This window comes from Rhamphochromis sp. 'chilingali', assembly GCF_963969265.1.
Source record: "Rhamphochromis sp. 'chilingali' genome assembly, chromosome: 8".
Lineage (NCBI taxonomy): Eukaryota > Metazoa > Chordata > Actinopteri > Cichliformes > Cichlidae > Rhamphochromis > Rhamphochromis sp. 'chilingali'.
In genome coordinates this window covers 31,656,840-31,677,273 of record NC_137935.1, presented here as the reverse complement: position 1 = coordinate 31,677,273, position 20,434 = coordinate 31,656,840, and the positions used below count along the sequence as shown (strand labels likewise).

The 20,434-nt window shown below is 43.2% G+C and overlaps 1 protein-coding gene across 1 annotated transcript; it reads right to left on the bottom strand.

Moving 5' to 3' along the window:
- Window positions 1-2,624: 2,624 nt before the first annotated feature.
- Window positions 2,625-19,198, bottom strand: LOC308400746 (TRPM8 channel-associated factor homolog). Its single transcript, XM_080888675.1, has 11 exons — window positions 18,149-19,198; window positions 17,681-17,897; window positions 14,167-14,458; window positions 11,259-11,560; window positions 10,874-11,048; window positions 10,507-10,601; window positions 9,648-9,861; window positions 7,458-7,694; window positions 5,779-5,996; window positions 5,512-5,625; window positions 2,625-3,641 (listed from the first exon to the last, which is right to left on the bottom strand). The coding sequence occupies exons 1-11, from the start codon at window positions 18,793-18,795 to the stop codon at window positions 3,399-3,401; spliced, it is 2,754 nt and encodes a 917-aa protein (XP_080744801.1). The 5' UTR covers window positions 18,796-19,198; the 3' UTR covers window positions 2,625-3,398.
- Between the last annotated feature and the right edge of the window lie 1,236 nt (window positions 19,199-20,434).

Here is a 20,434-nt window from a genome sequence, read left to right as displayed (position 1 = left end):
GTACGAACAAAGGTAAGTTTACCAGTTTCACAAATCGTCGTCATAAATACACATTCGTTAACCGTTTATTAATATAACCTTTGAGCTCAACGGTAACTAATTAGTAGTGGAAATAATTTCTGGTAGCATTACAGAAATGTAGCAGTGACAATAATATTGTATGCTGTAATCGCAATGGACAATTAGTGACACAAAACAACTGTTTTATCCTGTGAATAAAAGTATATGTTTTCGTCAATGTACCATGGTAATAACAGAAGCGAAACGCAATATTGTGTCAGGACAATTCACTATTTATGCACAATAAATAAAGGAGCATAGCGCGACAATTTCTGTTCAGCGCCAGACTTGCTTGTAACCTATATCACCAATTATGTTAAGAAAAATGACGTATTAACTACAACAGCAGACTGACCTTTGTGGGAATGCTTGGAGCAGACTAACCTGTGAGCTGGAGTGTTCTGGGACGTTATATTTGGTCTTTGAATGGCTGCAATCCAGGCCATCCGTCGCCTGTTTGTCACTTCGGAAACATGGCTCGAACAATTTCTCTTCAACGACGTAATCCTATAACAACCGATCTCTTTACCCGTCGGCTTCCCGTGGCTGTCATGCGACCGGCTATTGCAGTTAATAATACAACAGCTTATTGCCATTTTTTGGGTTTCTTTTTATCGCTGTGTAACTGAGTTCAATTGAAAGCCTGCATGCGCTAGTACCTCTTGCCGCAAGTTCCCAGAATCCTTTGCGGTTTTACCCCTGAATGACGTCACATTTTCAATCTTTATCCTGGTGGGCCGGTCTCTAGTCAAAATGCCCGGGCCGATTTTTTGTCCCAGTCCAGCCTTGCCCATGAGAAATGCAAGAAATGCATTATTGCTCAGTCTGCAATATCTTTCCCAGAACAAACACCAATTGCAAATAACATACTAAAAATAAACCTGAAAATCAGTTTAAAACAGCGTACTATGTTGCAAAGAGTGAACTACCACTGGCAAAATTTAGCAGTCTTTGCAAACTTCCAAAAACAAATGGCCTAGATCTTGGTTCCACTTGCCTCTTACCCGTGACTTCAGTGGAAATTTCAAATTCAGGATCTGACACAGACTGTTTCATGTCCTACACAGTTCTTACAAGTTCATAGAAATTTCTGTTCAATTAGAACCAAGTATTTGAGTTGATGATTGTAATTTTTATACAATGTTGTAATTTGTTTTTCAACAATTTTTTGATTAATGTTTTGTTTCCTTTACAATATTATACTTTAATGAATAATATTGTAAAGGAAACAAAACAGGAAACAAAACATCAATCAAAAAAAATTGCTCTCTTTTTTATTTGGGCTACTTAAATTTATTTTGGGCTACCAAAAACTGAAGAGTCCCTGCCCGAAGGGCTACCAGGGATTTAGAAATTTCGCGAGCCCTGCAGATATATATTTTTTATTTTATTACTTTGTTGTTTCAGCAACATTAAATTTAAAAACTGTACTTTTGAGTTAAAATGTATATTTATAATTTTAATAAATGACAAATTAAAAAGGCATGAACATTTTTTTTGTATCGAAAAAATATCGAACCGTGACACCAAAGTATCGAACCGAACCGTGAATTTTGTGTATCGTTGCACCCCTAACAAATAGGTATGCCAATAGTAGTGTGTTAAAACAGTCTCACAAACTCTGACTAACAGAATTTGGTGACTTTGGTGAACCCTCTAGAAAATGTAACAGTCAACATTTCCCAACTAACATGATCACATTCTTTTGTTTATAAAAGAAGTTATCGGATTTAACAGCTGAATGGTTTCATTCCAATATTACAATGCATTTTATATAAAGAACAATATTGATTAACTACACAACAAAAAAATCACTTAAACTTATAATCTTTGTTTTTCAGTCTGTAGTGTTCTAAGCTTCAGTCATACTGAGCCAGAGAGGGGTGATCAGTCCAGGAAGGAGAGCTATAGTAGCCGTTTTTTATGGCCCAGCCAGAAAGTCTCAGCAAACAGGTTCATCTTTCCTGTGTTGTCACGGGGAAGTTGTTTATGTGGTGGCAAGCAGTGAACGCTTTTTTTTCAGCATCCCAGCCAAAGGAGCTACAGAAGAGAAAACAGATGTAGGGATATCTGCGAGTGAGAATATCAATCCCATTTAAACAAGGATTATACATGTGTGTGTATCCTTCATGGGGAAACAAGGACAACATATGTGATGTCATGGTTGCCATGGCATGTTTTCTCAAGGCTACACTACTACCCCAACTCTCTGCCATTTTTCAATTGACTCACAGTAACACACCATCCATATGTCTCTTGTCACCTGACACACCTGACTCCCAGTTATATTGTGTTTACTCTATCCATTCTTTCTATTGGTCGCTTCCTTTTGCCACATTCAGTTTCCCCTTCATGCAGCTCTCCATATCACCTGTAGATGTCCTCAGCCTTTCTTTCTTGACCTGTCACCCGACTCTCACATGCATCTGTTCTACTGATCTTCCCACCCACTCACACACACCTATTGATACCTGCATTTGTCTTCAACAGATAATCTTCTACAGCACAGAAAAAAACGTGAGCTCTAAAGTTTCTTTTCAGAGCTGAATGAAAAAGGAAGTGTCTGAGAGGTATAATTCACGTTTATTGGTGTTTCAGTTGTGAGCAAACAAATATCAGTGTGAAAGTAAAGACAAAGGTTTGCTTAAATAAAGTCTGACCTCTGTATTATGAACCAGCATAATTCAAATGTGCAACAGCAGATCAAATGAAAGATGCAGTTTACTTACTCACACAAAGAAAATACACATCTTCCACATCCACACTCTTACAGTATAAACCTGTAGAAAGTCCCTTGTATTCTTTTGAATATTAATTTCTTTATAAAAATTCATTTTACATAAGGAAAGGGTTGCAGTGCAAGTAAAAGAAACCGAAACAGGTTGGCAAACAGAAACCAAGAGCAAAACAGAAACATAATGCATAATGCATTGTATTTCTTTATAGAGAACAAATGATTGAAATGTATGCTATAGTAGTGCAATGCCTTGGTATGATTTCAGCCCAGAACATGTATAACAAGTCATATTTCCTGCTTGTATCTTCACATCAACTATGAAATAAAAGCAAAGATGCCACTCCTTATACCATCAAAAGTCTAGTCTACCTGGCAGTAAGTGGAAGCCTAATGTACTTCCCCTCGGGAACATGAGAATCACAAACCAGTTGCAATACTGAATTCAAACCCTGCAACCTCAGTACATCATTTCTTTTTTTCTATTCAGATACTCTAAATGTTGTTAAAACAAAACACCAGACACCAAATCAATTCACTGTGTTGCCCATCATTCACTTCAAGCTAAGATATTGGTTAAAACCACCCTTCAGTGGTCTGAGGTTTATTGATACTGGGTCATGGGGTGATTGTTCCAGGGAGGCAGCTGGGACAGCTTCTCCTCAGTGGCTGTTTCTATTGGCCAGCCCCAGGCCTTAAAGAAGCCAGTCAGGTCCATCCCCACAGTCTGGGAGAAAGTCTCAGCATACAGGTTCATCTTTCCTTTGTTGTCCTTGGGGAAGTCCTTTATGTGGTGATACGCAGCAAACACCTTCTTAAAGGCATCCCAGCCAAACCTTTCCTGGAGCTGCAGATGAGGAGACAAAAATCATAATGCTGGTAATCGTGTTACAGTGGGGCAAAAAAGTATTTAGTCAGCCACCGATTGTGCAAGTTCCCCCACTTAAAATGATGACAGAGGTCAGTAATTTGCACCAGAGGTACACTTCAACTGTGAGAGACAGAATGTGAAAAAAAAATCCATGAATTCACATGGTAGGATTTGTAAAGAATTTATTTGTAAATTAGGGTGGAAAATAAGTATTTGGTCACCTCAAACAAGGAAAATCTCTGGCTCTCACAGACCTGTAACGTCTTCTGTAAGAAGCTTTTCTGTCCCCCACTCGTTACCTGTATGAATGGCACCTGTTTGAACTCATCATCTGTATAAAAGACACCTGTCCACAGCCTCAAACAGTCAGACTCCAAACTCCGCCATGGCCAAGACCAAAGAGCTTTCGAAGGACACCAGGAAAAGTATTGTAGACCTGCACCAGACTGGGAAGAGTGAATCTACAATAGGCAAGCAGCTTGGTGTGAAAAAATCAACTGTGGGAGCAATCATCAGAAAATGGAAGACATACAAGACCACTGATAATCTCCCTCGATCTGGGGCTCCACGCAAGATCTCATCCCGTGGGGTCAAAATGATCATGAGAACAGTGAGCAAAGATCCCAGAACCACACGGGGGGACCTGGTGAATGACCTGCAGAGAGCTGGGACCAAAGTAACAAAGGTCACCATCAGTAACACACTACAACGGCAGGGAATCAAATCCCGCAGTGCCAGACGTGTTCCGCTGCTGAAGCCAGTGCATGTCCAGGCCCGTCTGAAGTTTGCCAGAGAGCACATGGATGATCCAGCAGAGGATTGGGAGAATGTCATGTGGTCAGATGAAACCAAAGTAGAACTTTTTGGTATAAACTCAACTCGTCGTGTTTGGAGGAAGAAGAATACTGAGTTGCATCCCAAGAACACCATACCTACTGTGAAGCATGGGGGTGGAAACATCATGCTATGGGGCTGTTTTTCTGCCAAGGGGACAGGACGACTGATCCGTGTTAAGGACAGAATGAATGGGGCCATGTATCGTGAGATTTTGAGCCAAAACCTCCTTCCATCAGTGAGAACTTTGAAGATGAAACGAGGCTGGGTCTTCCAACATGACAATGATCCAAAACACACCGCCCGGGCAACAAAGGAGTGGCTCCGTAAGAAGCATTTGAAAGTCCTGGAGTGGCCTAGCCAGTCTCCAGACCTCAACCCCATAGAAAATCTGTGGCGGGAGTTGAAAGTCCGTGTTGCTCGGCAGCAGCCCCAAAACATCACTGCTCTCGAGAAGATCTGCATGGAGGAATGGGCCAAAATACCAGCTACTGTGTGTGCAAACCTGGTAAAGACCTATAGTAAACGTTTGACCTCTGTTATTGCCAACAAAGGTTATGTTACAAAGTATTGAGTTGTATTTTTGTTATTGACCAAATACTTATTTTCCACCCTGATTTACGAATAAATTCTTTACAAATCCTACCATGTGGATTCATGGATTTTTTTTTTTCACATTCTGTCTCTCACAGTTGAAGTGTACCTCTGGTGCGAATTACTGACCTCTGTCATCATTTTAAGTGGGGGAACTTGCACAATCGGTGGCTGACTAAATACTTTTTTGCCCCACTGTATGTGCACTCCAGTGTGGACAAAGGACTGACTGTTAAGATACTGGTTATAATTATGTCTCCACACTTTCTTAAAAGTGACTTAATGGAAAACATTTCTTGAACTCTCCTTGTTTCACACTCTGCTTTCAGTTTTATATGCAATAATTTTTTTTCCTATGGAAGCAGGTCACTCCAGTGTGGACAAAGGACAGTTTCTCTACAGAGCAGAATTCTCTCACCTGCATATATGTTTCCAGAGCCACCCACATGCTCCAGCTCTCAGGTGTCCTGTCTCCCGCGACATAGTCATTTATTCGACTTTGTCGGTTTGCTGAAGTCATGGCTCCTTCAGTCTGCATTAAACAACATGGGATGAGATGATTGTAAAATATTGTACTCTAAAACATAGTTAAGTGGTTTGTCATCATATAACATCAAAGAAGTTATCATAAAAAGCGTAACAATATAAGATGTTTCTGGCCATTTGTCTTTGTCATTTACTCCACCTTCTCCCTGTCGACGCCCAGCACCTCTTCATTCACATACACTGACCACAGGTTGCATGTACACTCTGTGGTGTTTGGTGGGAACTCCCAGCAAGCTCTCTGTTGATTGTGTCCCAGTTCATGGATGGGGCCCCACATTGGATTACCTTTTTTGACGCCGACCAGTTCATGAGCTGTCATTTTGTGTGCCATGATTGGATAACCTGCATGCATCCAGCCTGAACAGAAAAAGAGCAATAAACAGTGGTATAGTGATAATTCTTTCAGATTTTACAGCATTGATAGACAAAAAAAAAAAAAAAAAAAAAAAAAAAAAAAAGAGAGAGAGAGAATGCCATTGTATCTATCTGAGCAAAGAACCAAACAAAATCATCATTACTCTATAGTTGATCACTGAAAGGGTGACTGTAGCTCAGGTGGCAGAGCAGGTCAGCTACTAACCAGAAGGTTGGTGGTTTGATCCCAGGCTGCTCCTGTCTGCATGCCAAATATCCTTGGGCGAGATACTAACCCCATGTTGCTCTCCGATGCATTCATCAGAGTGTGAATGGTAGCTACTTAGCACTTAAGAGTTCAGAAAAAAGTGCTTGTGTGAATGGGTGTGATTGGGTGAATGAATTAGTTGTATAAAGCGCTTTGAGTGGTCAGAAAGAGTAGAAAAGCGCTATATAAGAACCAGTCCATTTACCAAGTGTGAATAGTGGCAGAATGCCCGAACTCCCCAGCAACCTTCACCACAGCTCATCTGAGCTTTCAAGTGGGTTGTTGGAGCAGAGCATCTACAGGCTGGACAGCAGCTGCCTCCTATTCACACCTACATGGGTGACATGAAATTGAAGCCCAGCAAATCTTGGAGCTTATCTTTTGCAGGCTATCCATGTAATATCCACTCCAGTGCTGGCAGAGCAATCAGTCAAACATTCAGGGCAGTGATAGAATGGGAGGTTTAAAGACTCAGACCATATTGACTAACTGAGGAAGAAACGCCTTGTTGTCATAGATAGAACCTGCTACTCTCGCAAATTCAAAAAATACGGTGTTGGCAGTTCGTATTACTCTCCCATTTGTTGTGGCTTTCAACACTCTGTGAGGTTCCGATCACAAACATATAGACATAGCAGCCGATGCAGAACAAGGTGTACCTAGGTATTTCATGTAGAGGTGGGTTGCAGAGGACAACAATCGGGTCCCCGGGAAGAAAATGTGGATTCAAGCCATCACTATCAGAAGCTGATGAGTGAAGCAGTAATTGGCTTTGGAAGGAAAGGAAGTACACCAAATGGGCTGCAAGATGTCTGACATGAGGGGTTGAAGCAGAGGGAGCAGACTTGGGATGGCAGGTATTCAACTTGAGCTTTCAGGAGAGTCCACACTGATTTCTTGGTTGGTTACTGTTTTCTTCTTCTGAGTCTGGCTTCCTGTTCCCAGTGACTCCATCCCAAGCAAATAAGAATGAATTACTCAATTAAAACAATTAATTCCTTCAAAGGAGTGTTAGCTGTGTTAGGAGCTAACACTCCTGAGTGTTAGGAGTGCCAGCTGGTCCAAAGACTGGTCCACATGTAACCAGTCAGTCACCCAGCGTTTTTTTGGTCAGGCCTTATGTTCTTGGGAGTCTCTAAGAACAAGCAAATAAGTGCAATGTGTGTACTGTACAACATGAGGCACAATGCACTTACCGTGAGAAATCTGCACATCTGCCACAAAGCGCTCCTTGCGGGGAAATTTGTGTGGTTTGGCAGCCAGATCTGCAATGGCCCTCATCATTTCATCCCACAGAGCAGCCAGCTCATCTGGGCGCTCCAGATCCCGAACAACATCTGCTGGTATGGTGAGAATAATGTTTTCAAACTCCAACTCTGCCCAGGGTGAAGGAGCCGTGCGCAGCATTAACCACTGAGCTGCAGTTGTCACACCTGAAAAGAGCAAAGAGAGGAGTGGATCTACTAAAATGCTTCAGGCTATAACATATACAGGGAGTGCAGAATTATTAGGCAAATGAGTATTTTGTCCACATCATCCTCTTCATGCATGTTGTCTTACTCCAAGCTGTATAGGCTCGAAAGCCTACTACCAATTAAGCATATTAGGTGATGTGCATCTCTGTAATGAGAAGGGGTGTGGTCTAATGACATCAACACCCTATATCAGGTGTGCATAATTATTAGGCAACGTCCTTTCCTTTGGCAAAATGGGTCAAAAGAAGGACTTGACGGGCTCAGAAAAGTCAAAAATAGTGAGATATCTTGCAGAGGGATGCAGCAGTCTCAAAATTGCAAAGCTTCTGAAGCGTGATCATCGAACAATCAAGCGTTTCATTCAAAATAGTCAACAGGGTCGCAAGAAGCGTGTGGAAAAACCAAGGCGCAAAATAACTGCCCATGAACTGAGAAAAGTCAAGTGTGCAGCTGCCAAGATGCCACTTGCCACCAGTTTGGCCATATTTCAGAGCTGCAACATCACTGGAGTGCCCAAAAGCACAAGGTGTGCAATACTCAGAGACATGGCCAAGGTAAGAAAGGCTGAAAGACGACCACCACTGAACAAGACACACAAGCTGAAACGTCAAGACTGGGCCAAGAAATATCTCGAGACTGATTTTTCTAAGGTTTTATGGACTGATGAAATGAGAGTGAGTCTTGATGGGCCAGATGGACGGGCCCGTGGCTGGATTGGTAAAGGGCAGAGAGCTCCAGTCCGACTCAGACGCCAGCAAGGTGGAGGTGGAGTGCTGGTTTGGGCTGGTATCATCAAAGATGAGCTTGTGGGGCCTTTTCGGGTTGAGGATGGAGTCAAGCTCAACTCCCAGTCCTACTGCCAGTTTCTGGAAGACACCTTCTTCAAGCAGTGGTACAGGAAGAAGTCTGCATCCTTCAAGAAAAACATGATTTTCATGCAGGACAATGCTCCATCACACACGTCCAAGTACTCCACAGCGTGGCTGGCAAGAAAGGGTATAAAAGAAGAACAACTAATGACATGGCCACCTTGTTTACCTGATCTGAACCCCATTGAGAACCTGTGGTCCATCATCAAATGTGAGATTTACAAGGAGAGAAAACAGTACACCTCTCTGAACAGTGTCTGGGAGGCTGTGGTTGCTGCTGCACGCAATGTTGATGGTGAACAGATCAAAACACTGGCAGAATCCATGGATGGCAGGCTTTTGAGTGTCCTTGCAAAGAAAGGTGGCTATATTGGTCGCTGATTTGTTTTTGTTTTGTTTTTGAATGTCAGAAATGTATATTTGTGAATGTGGAGATGTTATATTGGTTTCACTGGTAAAAATAAATAATTGAAATGGGTATATATTTGTTTTTTGTTAATTGCCTAATAATTGTGCACAGTAATAGTCACCTGCACACACAGATATCCCCCTAAAATAGCTAAAACTAAAAACAAACTAAAAACTACTTCCACAAACATTCAGCTTTGATATTAATGAGTTTTTTGGGTTCATTGAGAACATGGTTGTTGTTCAATAATAAAATTATTCCTCAAAAATACAACTTGCCTAATAATTCTGCACTCCCTGTATAAAAAAGGACTAGGGGTTAGCTAGCTTTAACTTAAAGTTAGCTAATGTCCCATACTAGATAAATTACAAACTTGTGTCACATCAAGATCTACAGAGACAAATAACGACTTTATAATGATGAGGTTTCATAGATAACAATGGTCCACAGGAAATTAATGCTCATGATATAAATCACAGTCTTTTCATTTTATACAGTACATTATACATTATGACGTACACAATTATTGTTCAGTTAGTAGCTTTGATTAACAGTTAAGAAACCCTGTTTCACTGTTACTTGGAGACACACTTGGATAAACACATATTACAGTTCTATCCACCACAGACTCACCAGACTTGTAATATGGAGCAGGTACAGCCATCTGCACTATGACCTCCAACCCCTTCACTTGTGTTTTGGGTGGGGCCACCAGGTAAATGAGTCCTCCCCACAGGTTCCAAACCTGTATCATCTGTGCAGTGACAGGAAATCGCTCATGGACAGATGGTGGTCTCTTCAGCTCGTCATTATGATGCAGTGAGTCAGTTTGACATCCTATCTGAATCTGCAGAAGAAAAGGAAAATGCATTATTAGCATGTGTTAGTTAACTGAATAGGTGCCAGAAACTGCAGTCTCTCTCTTTTTTAAGCCTTAGATTTTGGACCATTGCCGCATTGCCTGATAGGAATCTCCCTGCCAAATCTGATCTTTCTACCAAATTTTTTTTTACATTTTTAAAGTAATTATAACTGCAGTTATGTTTTTGTATCTGCGTGACCTTGTTAAATTGGGTAACTTGACTCTGTCTCATCCCAATATGGTCATTTGCAATTAAAAAAAAAAAACCCAACATGATTGTAGCCAGAGTACTGAAGTTGAGGCTTTAAGCTTTAAAACCAGTGGGTGATGTCACCCACCCATTAGATATAGGTGGATTGATATTGAAGGCTGAGGCATGCCATATCATTATACTGCTGGGGGCAGTCTAGTGGGCTTGACTGGAATCTCAGCTTATACTTATGATGGTCTATAATCTTCAAAGTATCACATCAGGCTAGAAAATGCATATTTAAAATAAATAATGAGAATAAAATATTGTGGACCCCAACCTTTAGGAGGCATCCCGATTAGATGCCTCCTGAGGACAGAGACTTACATGGGGTCAGCATTATCACTGAAATTAAAATCAATTGACTTCATATGCTGTACCTTCCAATCCTTGTTGACGATCTGAGGTGGTATAGCGATGTAGGTCTTCATACCAGGAGAGAGGTAGAGACCTGTGCTGATCCACTCTTCCCCATCTGAAACACAATTATGTTTAAAAAATAAAACAACACAGTCAGGGACATTTGCAGGTATAAAATCAGTATTTTAAAAACTGTATTTCACAGTTTTCAGTGTCTACAGTGAGGTTCACAGATTAAAACTGTGTAACATTAAGTAACAAACATTGCTGCATCATGGTTAACATTGCTATGTGATTCAAATGTGTTAGCAAAACAATAACCACTGTACACATATTGTAAATTGTAAACTTATAACCAGTTCACATAACACAGCGGAGAGATCTGACCTGCTGTATTGACATCAACCTTGATCTGGTGGTTATAGACAACAGGCATCATTGGGTTGTCCTTAATGAGGTAGGGCAGGAGAGCGTCAGGGTCTGAGGAAACCTTATATACCTGGGTACCCACAGCGAGGAGGAGGTGGTCTTTGGGACTCTTTACAGGGCAGCTGTCACTCACCTTGAAAATGAATAGTGAATGTTATAAAAATTATCTTTCGCACATTATCACAGCATCTGCAGCCAAAAAAAAAAAAAACTACCAAAACCAAACATTCATAGATTGGGCAGCTGTCAGTCATTGATCACTTATAGCTGTGAGAAGTCAACAGCACTGTTTCATTCTTTTGGAATTTTTTTTTAAGATGATCATATTATGTTGTCTACTCACTTCTGGCAGGCCTGATGTTATTAATATATCCGTGAGTGTGGCCAAAACTTGTCTGTAGTGGGAGGAGTCATGGGCTTTCATCTGCAAGTAGACGTTGCAGTCGTTGCCCAGCTTTTTCAGATATCTCTCCTCATGCTGGCTAAGTTCTTCACCTGTAGTCACATGGGCAGCGAAGCGGTTTAGAAGGTGGCGGAAGTGGTAGCTGTCTTTAATAGCCTGGCTGGGTACAGGGGCTTTGTATGATCCTCCTCCGATTGTTGCTCCCAACAGGCTCAATCCCATTTGGTTCAGGATCTTGTTCCCTGGAAGATATTAAAGCAAATCTGACTTAAAATACTCTCGTTTACTGTTGGAAGTGTAATGACTTTGGTTTTTTCATTAAACTGCAGAAGGTTGTTTTTTTTTGCCCAAGATGTGCCACCTTATCATCACTGTAGGCTATTAGAGCTCTGTATGTATATAATAAAAGAGCTTTGTGATGTTTTTATGAGCAATCATGGCTTGTAGTGTAAAATGATTTAAATGATACAGGCAAACTATAAAAACACTACCAGAAATTTTGAGTTTGAAAACAAGCCCAAAAATATTTTTTCACATTTAGTGACTCATGTATACCACATACAGTTAGGTCCATAATTTGTTGGACAAGAGAAGACTCCAACTGTCAGTTTCAAGAGGAAAAATGCATGGTCCATTCTGGCCGTGAATAAGCTTTTTAGCCTTGCAGGACTTCTGGAAACAATGCTGGGTCAATAATAATAATAATTAGTAGTAGTAGTAGTATCAGTAGTAGTAGTAGTAGTAGTAGTAGTATCATTTCCTCAGGGCAGTCACCCGTAAACTGTGCGAGTGACTCCAGCAGATTCCAAGACCAACATCCGAGATCTCTATCAAGAAGTGTACAGTCCAGGAAGCACCAAAGATACTGTGCAGAATACTTAATCTCTTAGTAGAGAGATTAGAGGAACCGAGCTTGAAAGATAAAGTATGTCAGCAGAGTGAGTGGTATTTTGAACTGACACCAATGTAATGTTACTTTGGTGACTTATTGGCCCACATACACCTACATGATTACCAGCCAGCAATAAATGTCCTAAAAGGAAGGAAATCTCAGTCTTGTATCCTGACCAGCACTCAGGGGTAAGTATTGACAACCCTCGAGTGCAAAACAGAGCTCTTATTCCTCAATTCCTCATTTTCATGTCTGATTTCCTGGGAAACAGCACAGCGATATGTGTGTGTAGCTTTCTATCATCCAGAGCTTTAAAAAAATAAAGGCAACTGGATTTTATTTAAGTTTGTGGAGATGTTTTAGCTCTTATCATGATGCATTTTCAGTTCTAAAAACTACAGTTGGAGAGTCCCAGGTACTTAACCTCTAGTGGGGGTTTTCTGCTTTGGAGGTGGAAGTAAAGGTTGCTGACCCACTGTTGATTATGTGAGTCATTAAATGAGCCAAGGTGTGAAAAAAGGCATGGGTCCTTACCATCACTAGTCGTTAAGGGTGAAACCACTGTAAAGCCTTGCCTAACTACATCATGTAACCATTTTAGGTCAGATAGGACAAGATGTGAGTAGTGTGAGTTCACTTGGTACATAGGTTGGTCTATGTAAGGGATTTGGGGAAACTAGGGGACTATAGGAACGACCTCCACTTTAACCTGAGACGCAGACAGACTGAATCTCACACTGGTTCCCAGGAGTTTGTGCCTTCGTTCTACACTCAAGGACATGGACCTGAAAAGATCTTATGGGAAGCACAGAAACAGCTCCTGAGTAAAAGGATAGGATGGGTCCATTTCACCATAGATGCACTCCGAAACAAGATCAGCCAGACCCTGAAGGAATTTAGAACATTCTTACCATCCTCCATTGTAGAAGAAGTTTCAAAGTTGATGGACAAAGGTCAGTTGGTACAACACATCAAAGGCCAAAGACAAATCAGGATTAAGCTTTCAGCAACCTTCTCTAGTGCAGGAAAACTCACCACCAGGTGGTGATCAGTTGACAGCTCGACTCCTCTTTTCACCCGAGTGTCCAGAACATATGGCCACAGGTCTGGTGATATAATTATAAAATCGATCATTGACATTCCCCGACCCAAAAGCACAGGGAACAAACCTTCTTTTCCACCAGGAGAAACACCAACGTACAGGCAGCAAGCCAAGGGGATACAGATACCCACCCCAGCCCACTGCGTCTCACCAAGGGCAACTCCAGACTGAGACAGAGTCCAGCCCTTCTCCAGGGGTCTGCTTCCAGAGCCCAAGCCATGCTTTGAGGTGAGCCCGACTATATCTAGCCAGTACATCTCAACCTCACGCACTAACTCAGGCTCCTTCCCCACCAGAGAGGTGACATTCCATGCCCCAATCACTAGTTTAGGTAGTGGGGGATCAGTCCACCAGGGCATCCACTCCTGGCCACTGCCCAACACACATTGCACCCGACCCCTACAGCATCTCCTGCTGGTTGTGAGTCTACAGGACAATGGGCCGATGTCCCTTTTCTGGGCTCTGTCTGGCAAGGCTACATGGACTAAGGCCTAGCTGCCAGATGCTTGCCTTCAGGCACCCTTCCCGGGCCTTGCTCCAGGGCGGGGCTCTGGAATTCTCTGCACTGGAAGCTGGGAAGTCATTGCTGAGGAGATCACATTTATTGGAACTGCTTTGGACTGCATTATTTTACACTGTAACCAAATTCCCTGTCTGCGAGTCCTGCGTTAGGTCCTGCTTTTCTGACATACTTGGCAGACTCAGCCTAGAGGCAATACACTCTCCTTACTCGAAAGAATGCTAATTAAAGCCAAGAAGTTATAAGTCATATTATCTGGGCCAGGAGCAACCAGATCCTTAACTTTATATATCTTTATAACTTTATATATCACTCTTGTCGTGCATTTTCATACCTGAGAATTCCGTTAGCACATTTTTCCCAGCATTTGAATGAGCCCACCACCAGGCATGTCCTCCAATCAGCAGGCCTCCTCCCTCTGCCACAAAGTTTTGGATTTCCTCCAAATGCTCAGTGATATATGCTGTACACACAAACACACTGAGGTCTTTCCTGAAGTTTGTCTTCTCACACTTCAGCCCTGAATCACTGAGAACTTTGAGTGCAGGATCCATCATTACACCAACAACCCCTCTGCGGCCTTCATCCAACCAGTGAATGGCATTTTTCCAAATTGGAGCCATGCTCTAAAACAAAGGAAGAAAAGCAGCAACAATACAGTCATGTGTTTAATAATAATAATAATAATCTTTGCAAGTTTACAATTCCACTATTCATTTACTCTCACATTCACACTGGTGGAGGCAAGCTACAGTTGTAGCAGACAGAAGCGAGGCTGCCATATCGCACCATCGGCCCCTCTGGCCATCACCAGTAGGTGAAGTGTCTTGCCCAAGGACACAACGACCAAGACTGTCCAAGCCGGGGCTCGAACCGGCAGCCTTCCGGTTACAAGACAGACTGCCAACTCTTTGAGCCACGATCGCTCCAGATTATCTGATATATAAAAGGTTTGGGAGATTAGCAGAAATATTTAACTCTTTGAGAACTACTTCCTGTTAACTCCTAACCCTATCAGGATATGTGAATTTTAGGGCATTTGAAATGTTTTACTTAAAGGTAACTATATTTACATTTTTTAAATGTAAATTTATTTTTTACTTCCAAACACTAGGGTAATCCGTAGGGAACTGCTAATGTAGACAAATGTAATGTACACCGAAATAAATGTTGAAAGGAAGCATATTTACTGTCTAAGCTGAAACATGCTATCTATAAAATAGTGCATTCGTGTACAATAGAAATCAGAAATCAGAAATCAGAATGGGTTTATTGCCAGATGTTGAGGTTTACAACATTAGGAAATTGCTGCGGTGCTTCAGTGCAGACAATAAGAATTAAAGTGCTATGTAGAAAGAAAGATATGTGCATGAGATATACATGAGATATATACATGAGAATAAGAATTATGAGTGCTACGTAGAAAGATATATACATGAGTGCAGGTGGTGATCAGTGCCAAACATGAAATGATGCAGTTACACAGCGTAGGGTCATATGTTAGTGGCGGGGACAATCATGTGGTTATTGTTCATGTGTCCAACAGCAGAGGGGAAGAAACTGTTCTTGTGGCGAGAGGTTCTGGTGCGAATGGACCGGAGCCTCCTGCCTGAGGGGAGCAGGTCAAACAGACTGTGTCCAGGGTGAGAAGGGTCAGCTGAGATCCGGGCTGCACGCCGCAGTGTCCTGGAGGTGTACAGGTCCTGCAGAGATGGGAGTCTGCAGCCAATCACCTTCTCAGCAGAGCGCACAACACGCTGCAGTCTCTGTTTGTCCCTGATAGTGGCTCCAGCGTACCACACGGTGATGGAGGAGGTGAGGATGGACTCGATGATTGCAGTGTAGAACTGCATCATCGTCCGTGTTGGCAGGTTGAACTTCTTCAGCTGCCTCAGGAAGTACATCCTCTGCTGGGCTTTCTTGATGACGGAGGTGATGGTGGGCTCCCACTTCAGGTCCTGGGTGATGGTGGTACCCAGGAAGCGGAATGAGTCCACAGAGGTGATGGGGGTGTCAGTCAGGATGATGGGGGGGAGTGGGGCTGTGTGCTTCCTGAAGTCCACAATAATCTCCACTGTCTTCTGGGCATTCAGCACCAGGTTGTTGTGGCTGCACCAAGACACCAGACGTTCAACCTCCCTCCTGTAGGCAGACTCGTCCCCGTCCGAGATGAGCCCAATGACGGTGGTGTCATCTGCGAACTTGATTAGCTTGACAGACTGGTGGGTGGAGGTGCAGCAGTTGGTGTACAGGGAGAAGAGCAGAGGAGAAAGAACACAGCCCTGAGGGGAGCCGGTGCTGATGGTCCGGGAGTCCGAGACATTCTTTCCCAGCCTCACGTGCTGCTTCCTGTCCGTCAGGAAGTCAGTGATCCACCGGCAGATGGGATCAGGCACATTCATCTGGGAAAGCTTGTCTCGGAGATGGTCTGGAAGGATGGTGTTGAAGGCAGAGCTGAAGTCCACAAACAGGATCCTGGCGTAGGTTCCTGGGGAGTCCAGATGCTGCAGGATGAAGTGTAGGGCCATGTTGATGGCGTCGTCTACAGACCTGTTGGCTCTATATGCAAACTGCAGGGGGTCCAGGAGGGGGGCCGTGAGGGTCTTGAGATGGGAGAGAACTAGGCGCTCAAATGACTTCATGACCACAGATGTCAGAGCCACGGGTCTGTAGTCATTTAGTCCAGTGATCCTAGGTTTCTTGGGGACAGGGATTATGGTAGAGGACTTGAAGCAGGCAGGCACATGACATGCCTGCAGTGAGGAGTTGAAGATGCCAGAAAACACTGGGGCCAGCTCGTTTGCACAGTGTCTGAGGGTGGCAGGAGACACACCGTCTGGGCCGGGAGCTTTCCGAGCATTCAGACTCCTAAACTGCTTCCTCACATCTGCTTCATGAATATGAAGAGTTGTGGTCGGAGGAGGTGGTGTGAAATCCTCTTTTGTGTGGGGTGAGGGGGCGGGTGTTGCAGGTGAACAGTTTGAAGGTGGTGATGGCTCTATGGAGGGGGGGGAGGTGGGGGAATGAGTGTCCAAAGTGCCTCTATTGTTGGGGTCGTTGGAGGTGTGAAAGCTGCCTGATGGCTCGTCAAAACGGCAGTAGAAGTTGTTAAGGGTGTTGGCCAAGAGCAAGTCATCAGTGGAGTGGGGGGTTTTAGGCTTGTAGTTTGTAATATTCCTAAAACCTTTCCACACAGAGGCCGAGTCATTCTCTGAGATCTGCTGCTGCATCTTCTCAGAGTGCTGATGTTTAGCAATGTCCACTTCTTTAGTGAACCTGTACTTGGCCTCTCTGTAGCAGTCCCTGTCTCCGCTTCTGAACGCCTTACTCTTTTCCAGCCACAGCTTTTTGAGTTTAGGAGTAAACCAGGGTTTGTCATTGTTATAACTCACCCTGGTGCGTGATGGCACAATGCTGTCCTCACAGAAGTGGATATAGGAGGTGACAGTGTCCGTAAACTCGTCCAAGCTGTTAGAAGCAGCCTTCATTGTGTCCCAGTCTGTGGTCTCCAAACACGTGCGAAGCTCCTCCACAGCCTCGTTGCTCCACAGTTTTTTAGTCCTCACGACAGGTTTGGAGAGCTTCAGCCTCTGTCTGTACGCGGGGATTAGGTGGATCATGACGTGGTCAGAAAGTCCGAGTGAAGCGCGGGGCACCGCGCGATAGGCCCCGCTGATCGTGCTGTAGCAGTGGTCTAATGTCCTCTCCTCTCTGGTCGGGCATTTAATATACTGCTTATATTTTGGAAGCTCATGGCTCAGATTGGCTTTGTTAATAGGAGCAAATTCCTGTTATATGTTCATGAAAAAAGCTTTAATTTAAATTCTAGTTCAAGGTGTCAACTTTACCTCAAGTCCCAGAAATCCTTCATGTGAAATCAAAATGACTCGTCCCTGTCCATAATAGGCTCCTGCGAGGAATGCCCGTCCATCATGTGTAGTACCGATGGGAAAAGCTAGCGGTCCATGGACTAGAACCTCAGAAGCAGTTGACCCCTGCGGGAGCTCGAACTCTGAAATTCCCTGGAGTAAGAACTCTAAGTCATCCTCAAAATCCTTACCTATGCTGCATTTGAAAGAGGGAAGAATAAAAGGGGAAAGACATTTTAAGAAGGAAAGACAGTCTATGGAATGTATTTTGTTTGCATTTTAATTTTTTACACTCTAGAAATGGGTAAATGGATATAGAATAAAATATATTTAACAACTAACAGAAAAAAAAATCTGTTTGCTTCAGTGACAGATAAGCTGTTTACTTTTGATAAAATTGTAATCTCTGTTTATGTGCAGTAAAGCAGAACCAATAGAATCACTCACACCACAGACATCCAGGAGGACGGGATCTGAGGGTAGACAGGCAAGTTCTCCGCCTCACCACAGTTCTTAGAAAAGTAGATTCCTGCCACTCCCGACACTTTATTCCCATCAAACTGATGCAGTGCGTTCTCTTTGGGGTGATCTGCAGCCCAACTCCACGCTTGTCCAGCTATCAGCACCCCTCCTCCAGCTTTCAGAAACGTCACCAGCTCCATTGAGTCTGAGCCCACACTGTAGGCATCGGTCACATAAACACCAACTCCCAGGTTGTCACTGAAAGCTCCCACAACTTCTACTTGGAAGCTGGATTTTTGAAGGTTATTAGCAACTGCACTGACATTTCTGTGCACCCTTACAGAGAGGTTATCAGATCCATCACCTCTCAGCCAGGTCAGAGCATTTTCTACCAGAGCAGGAAAGGCTGTCAAGTAGCCCTCATGACCCAGGACCACAATCCTTCCACTGCCGTACAGAGAGGCAGCCATCAGCACCTGACCTCGGCTGTTCATTGCTAAAGGAAAAGCATGGTCTCCGATCAGCAACAGGTCAGTGGGAACATAGGATCCCTGTAGGTCCAGCTCCTTCAGGCCTCTCATCAGGGAGGCGTAGGCCTCTTCATGTTGGTTTTGGAAGGACTGGTTGGACATGGCCTGTAGGATTTGTAATTTGAAGACAAAGAAGAAGGTGCCGAAGAAGGCAGAGAGCAAGATATCAGGAGAAGTTATCTTAGCCCCTGAGGTTCAACTCTTCTTATGTAGAAGTTGTCCTGTAGTTGTCATTGTTCTGTCAAATGAGAGCAGGAATAGGAGGAGTGCCTACTTCAGGTGCCCTAATAATAAGGGGAGGGTTTACTGTGATGACAAACCCATGGACAAACAAATGGCCAGAGCTAAATTAAACATCAGATTCATAGAAAAATATCAGCAGTGGATAAGCTTTCTCAGAATAGGAATGATGTTTCACTGTGGCTGAATACACACCCTAAAAGAGGATTAAGCAAAACCTGCTCATCATGTCGCTTGAAGTTAACTAGTGTGAATGATACGAACACAACAGAAAAAACTCACACAATACACTCACCATGTTGCAATTCTGACCACAAACATGCGTGTTTGTGACACCATGTATATCCTGGTGTCACTGAGGAAGCCCTCACTTCCTCAGTGAGGGCTTGCTCCAGCTGGGAGAATTGACATGATGTTTTCAAATGCCAACGCTGAAGGCAGTGCAGCAACCACCACATTTCAGAAATGAAAGCTGCATTTGTGTATTGTAAACTGAGTCTAAGTCTGATACTAAGGTAACTTTTTGAATCTTAAATTGTACATATTTAAGATTCAGTTTGTGTCAAACTGCAACAAACACTCCACACTCTGACTGGCACAGTCGAAGTAAGAAACTATATATTCTACTATTCAACCACTAAGATTTCCTGACTCGGAGCAACATGTAAATCTAAGCATGAGGCAGATCTACTGTACACAGGTAAATTCTGTTTGCCAGGACAAAAAATAACCTGCACTGAGAAGTGAATGGTCCTAAATGTTCCATCACGCTGGACAAACAAGCCAAATTCCCTCCATCTCTTTAAGAAGGCAACACAGAAACATGCATAGATGATGTCATGGTTGTCATGGATTTGTCCCTTTCAAGGTTACTCCCTTCCACCACACCCTGTCCTTCCTTTCCTGCCTCACAGTAACCTAACACCTTAGGGAAATGAGGATCAGGGTAAGCTTGTCTGCAGTCTGAGCTGACTGTGAAGAGCTTTTTAACCTCTTAAAACAGTGTGGGGCATTTTAGCAGGCTCCTCAGCCTCAACACCTGGCTTCAGAATAAACATAGGTTTTATTGGCAATTTTAATCTGTTGTTCCCTTTTTAGGACAGATGAAAACCAGCCCAACTGGTTAGTTGGCTCATTTCTAGCAGTTGACATGCTGTATATTGTCCATTTTGCTACACGTGACTGCCTCTGGAGCCTTCTTCCCCTTCTCAGCCATGAGTAGTTCTGTTTTATCTGCCAGCTTTGTTAGGATGCCTGGGTCGTTGACCCAGGATTTTTGAGTTTATTATATTATTTATCTTTTCTAGTCTTTGGTTTCTTTGTTAGAGTTCTTTCTTATGGTTTAGGTCTCTGTGTAATCCTTAGTTGCTGTCTCCCCTGTCTGCTGTATCCCCGTGTCCAGTCAGTGTCTGTCCTGGTCCCACGTCTCTGTTCTCTCTGTTGTAGTGCCTGCCTGTGAGTCTGTGTCTGTATGTTCAGTCTGTGTTATGTTTCCTGTTTT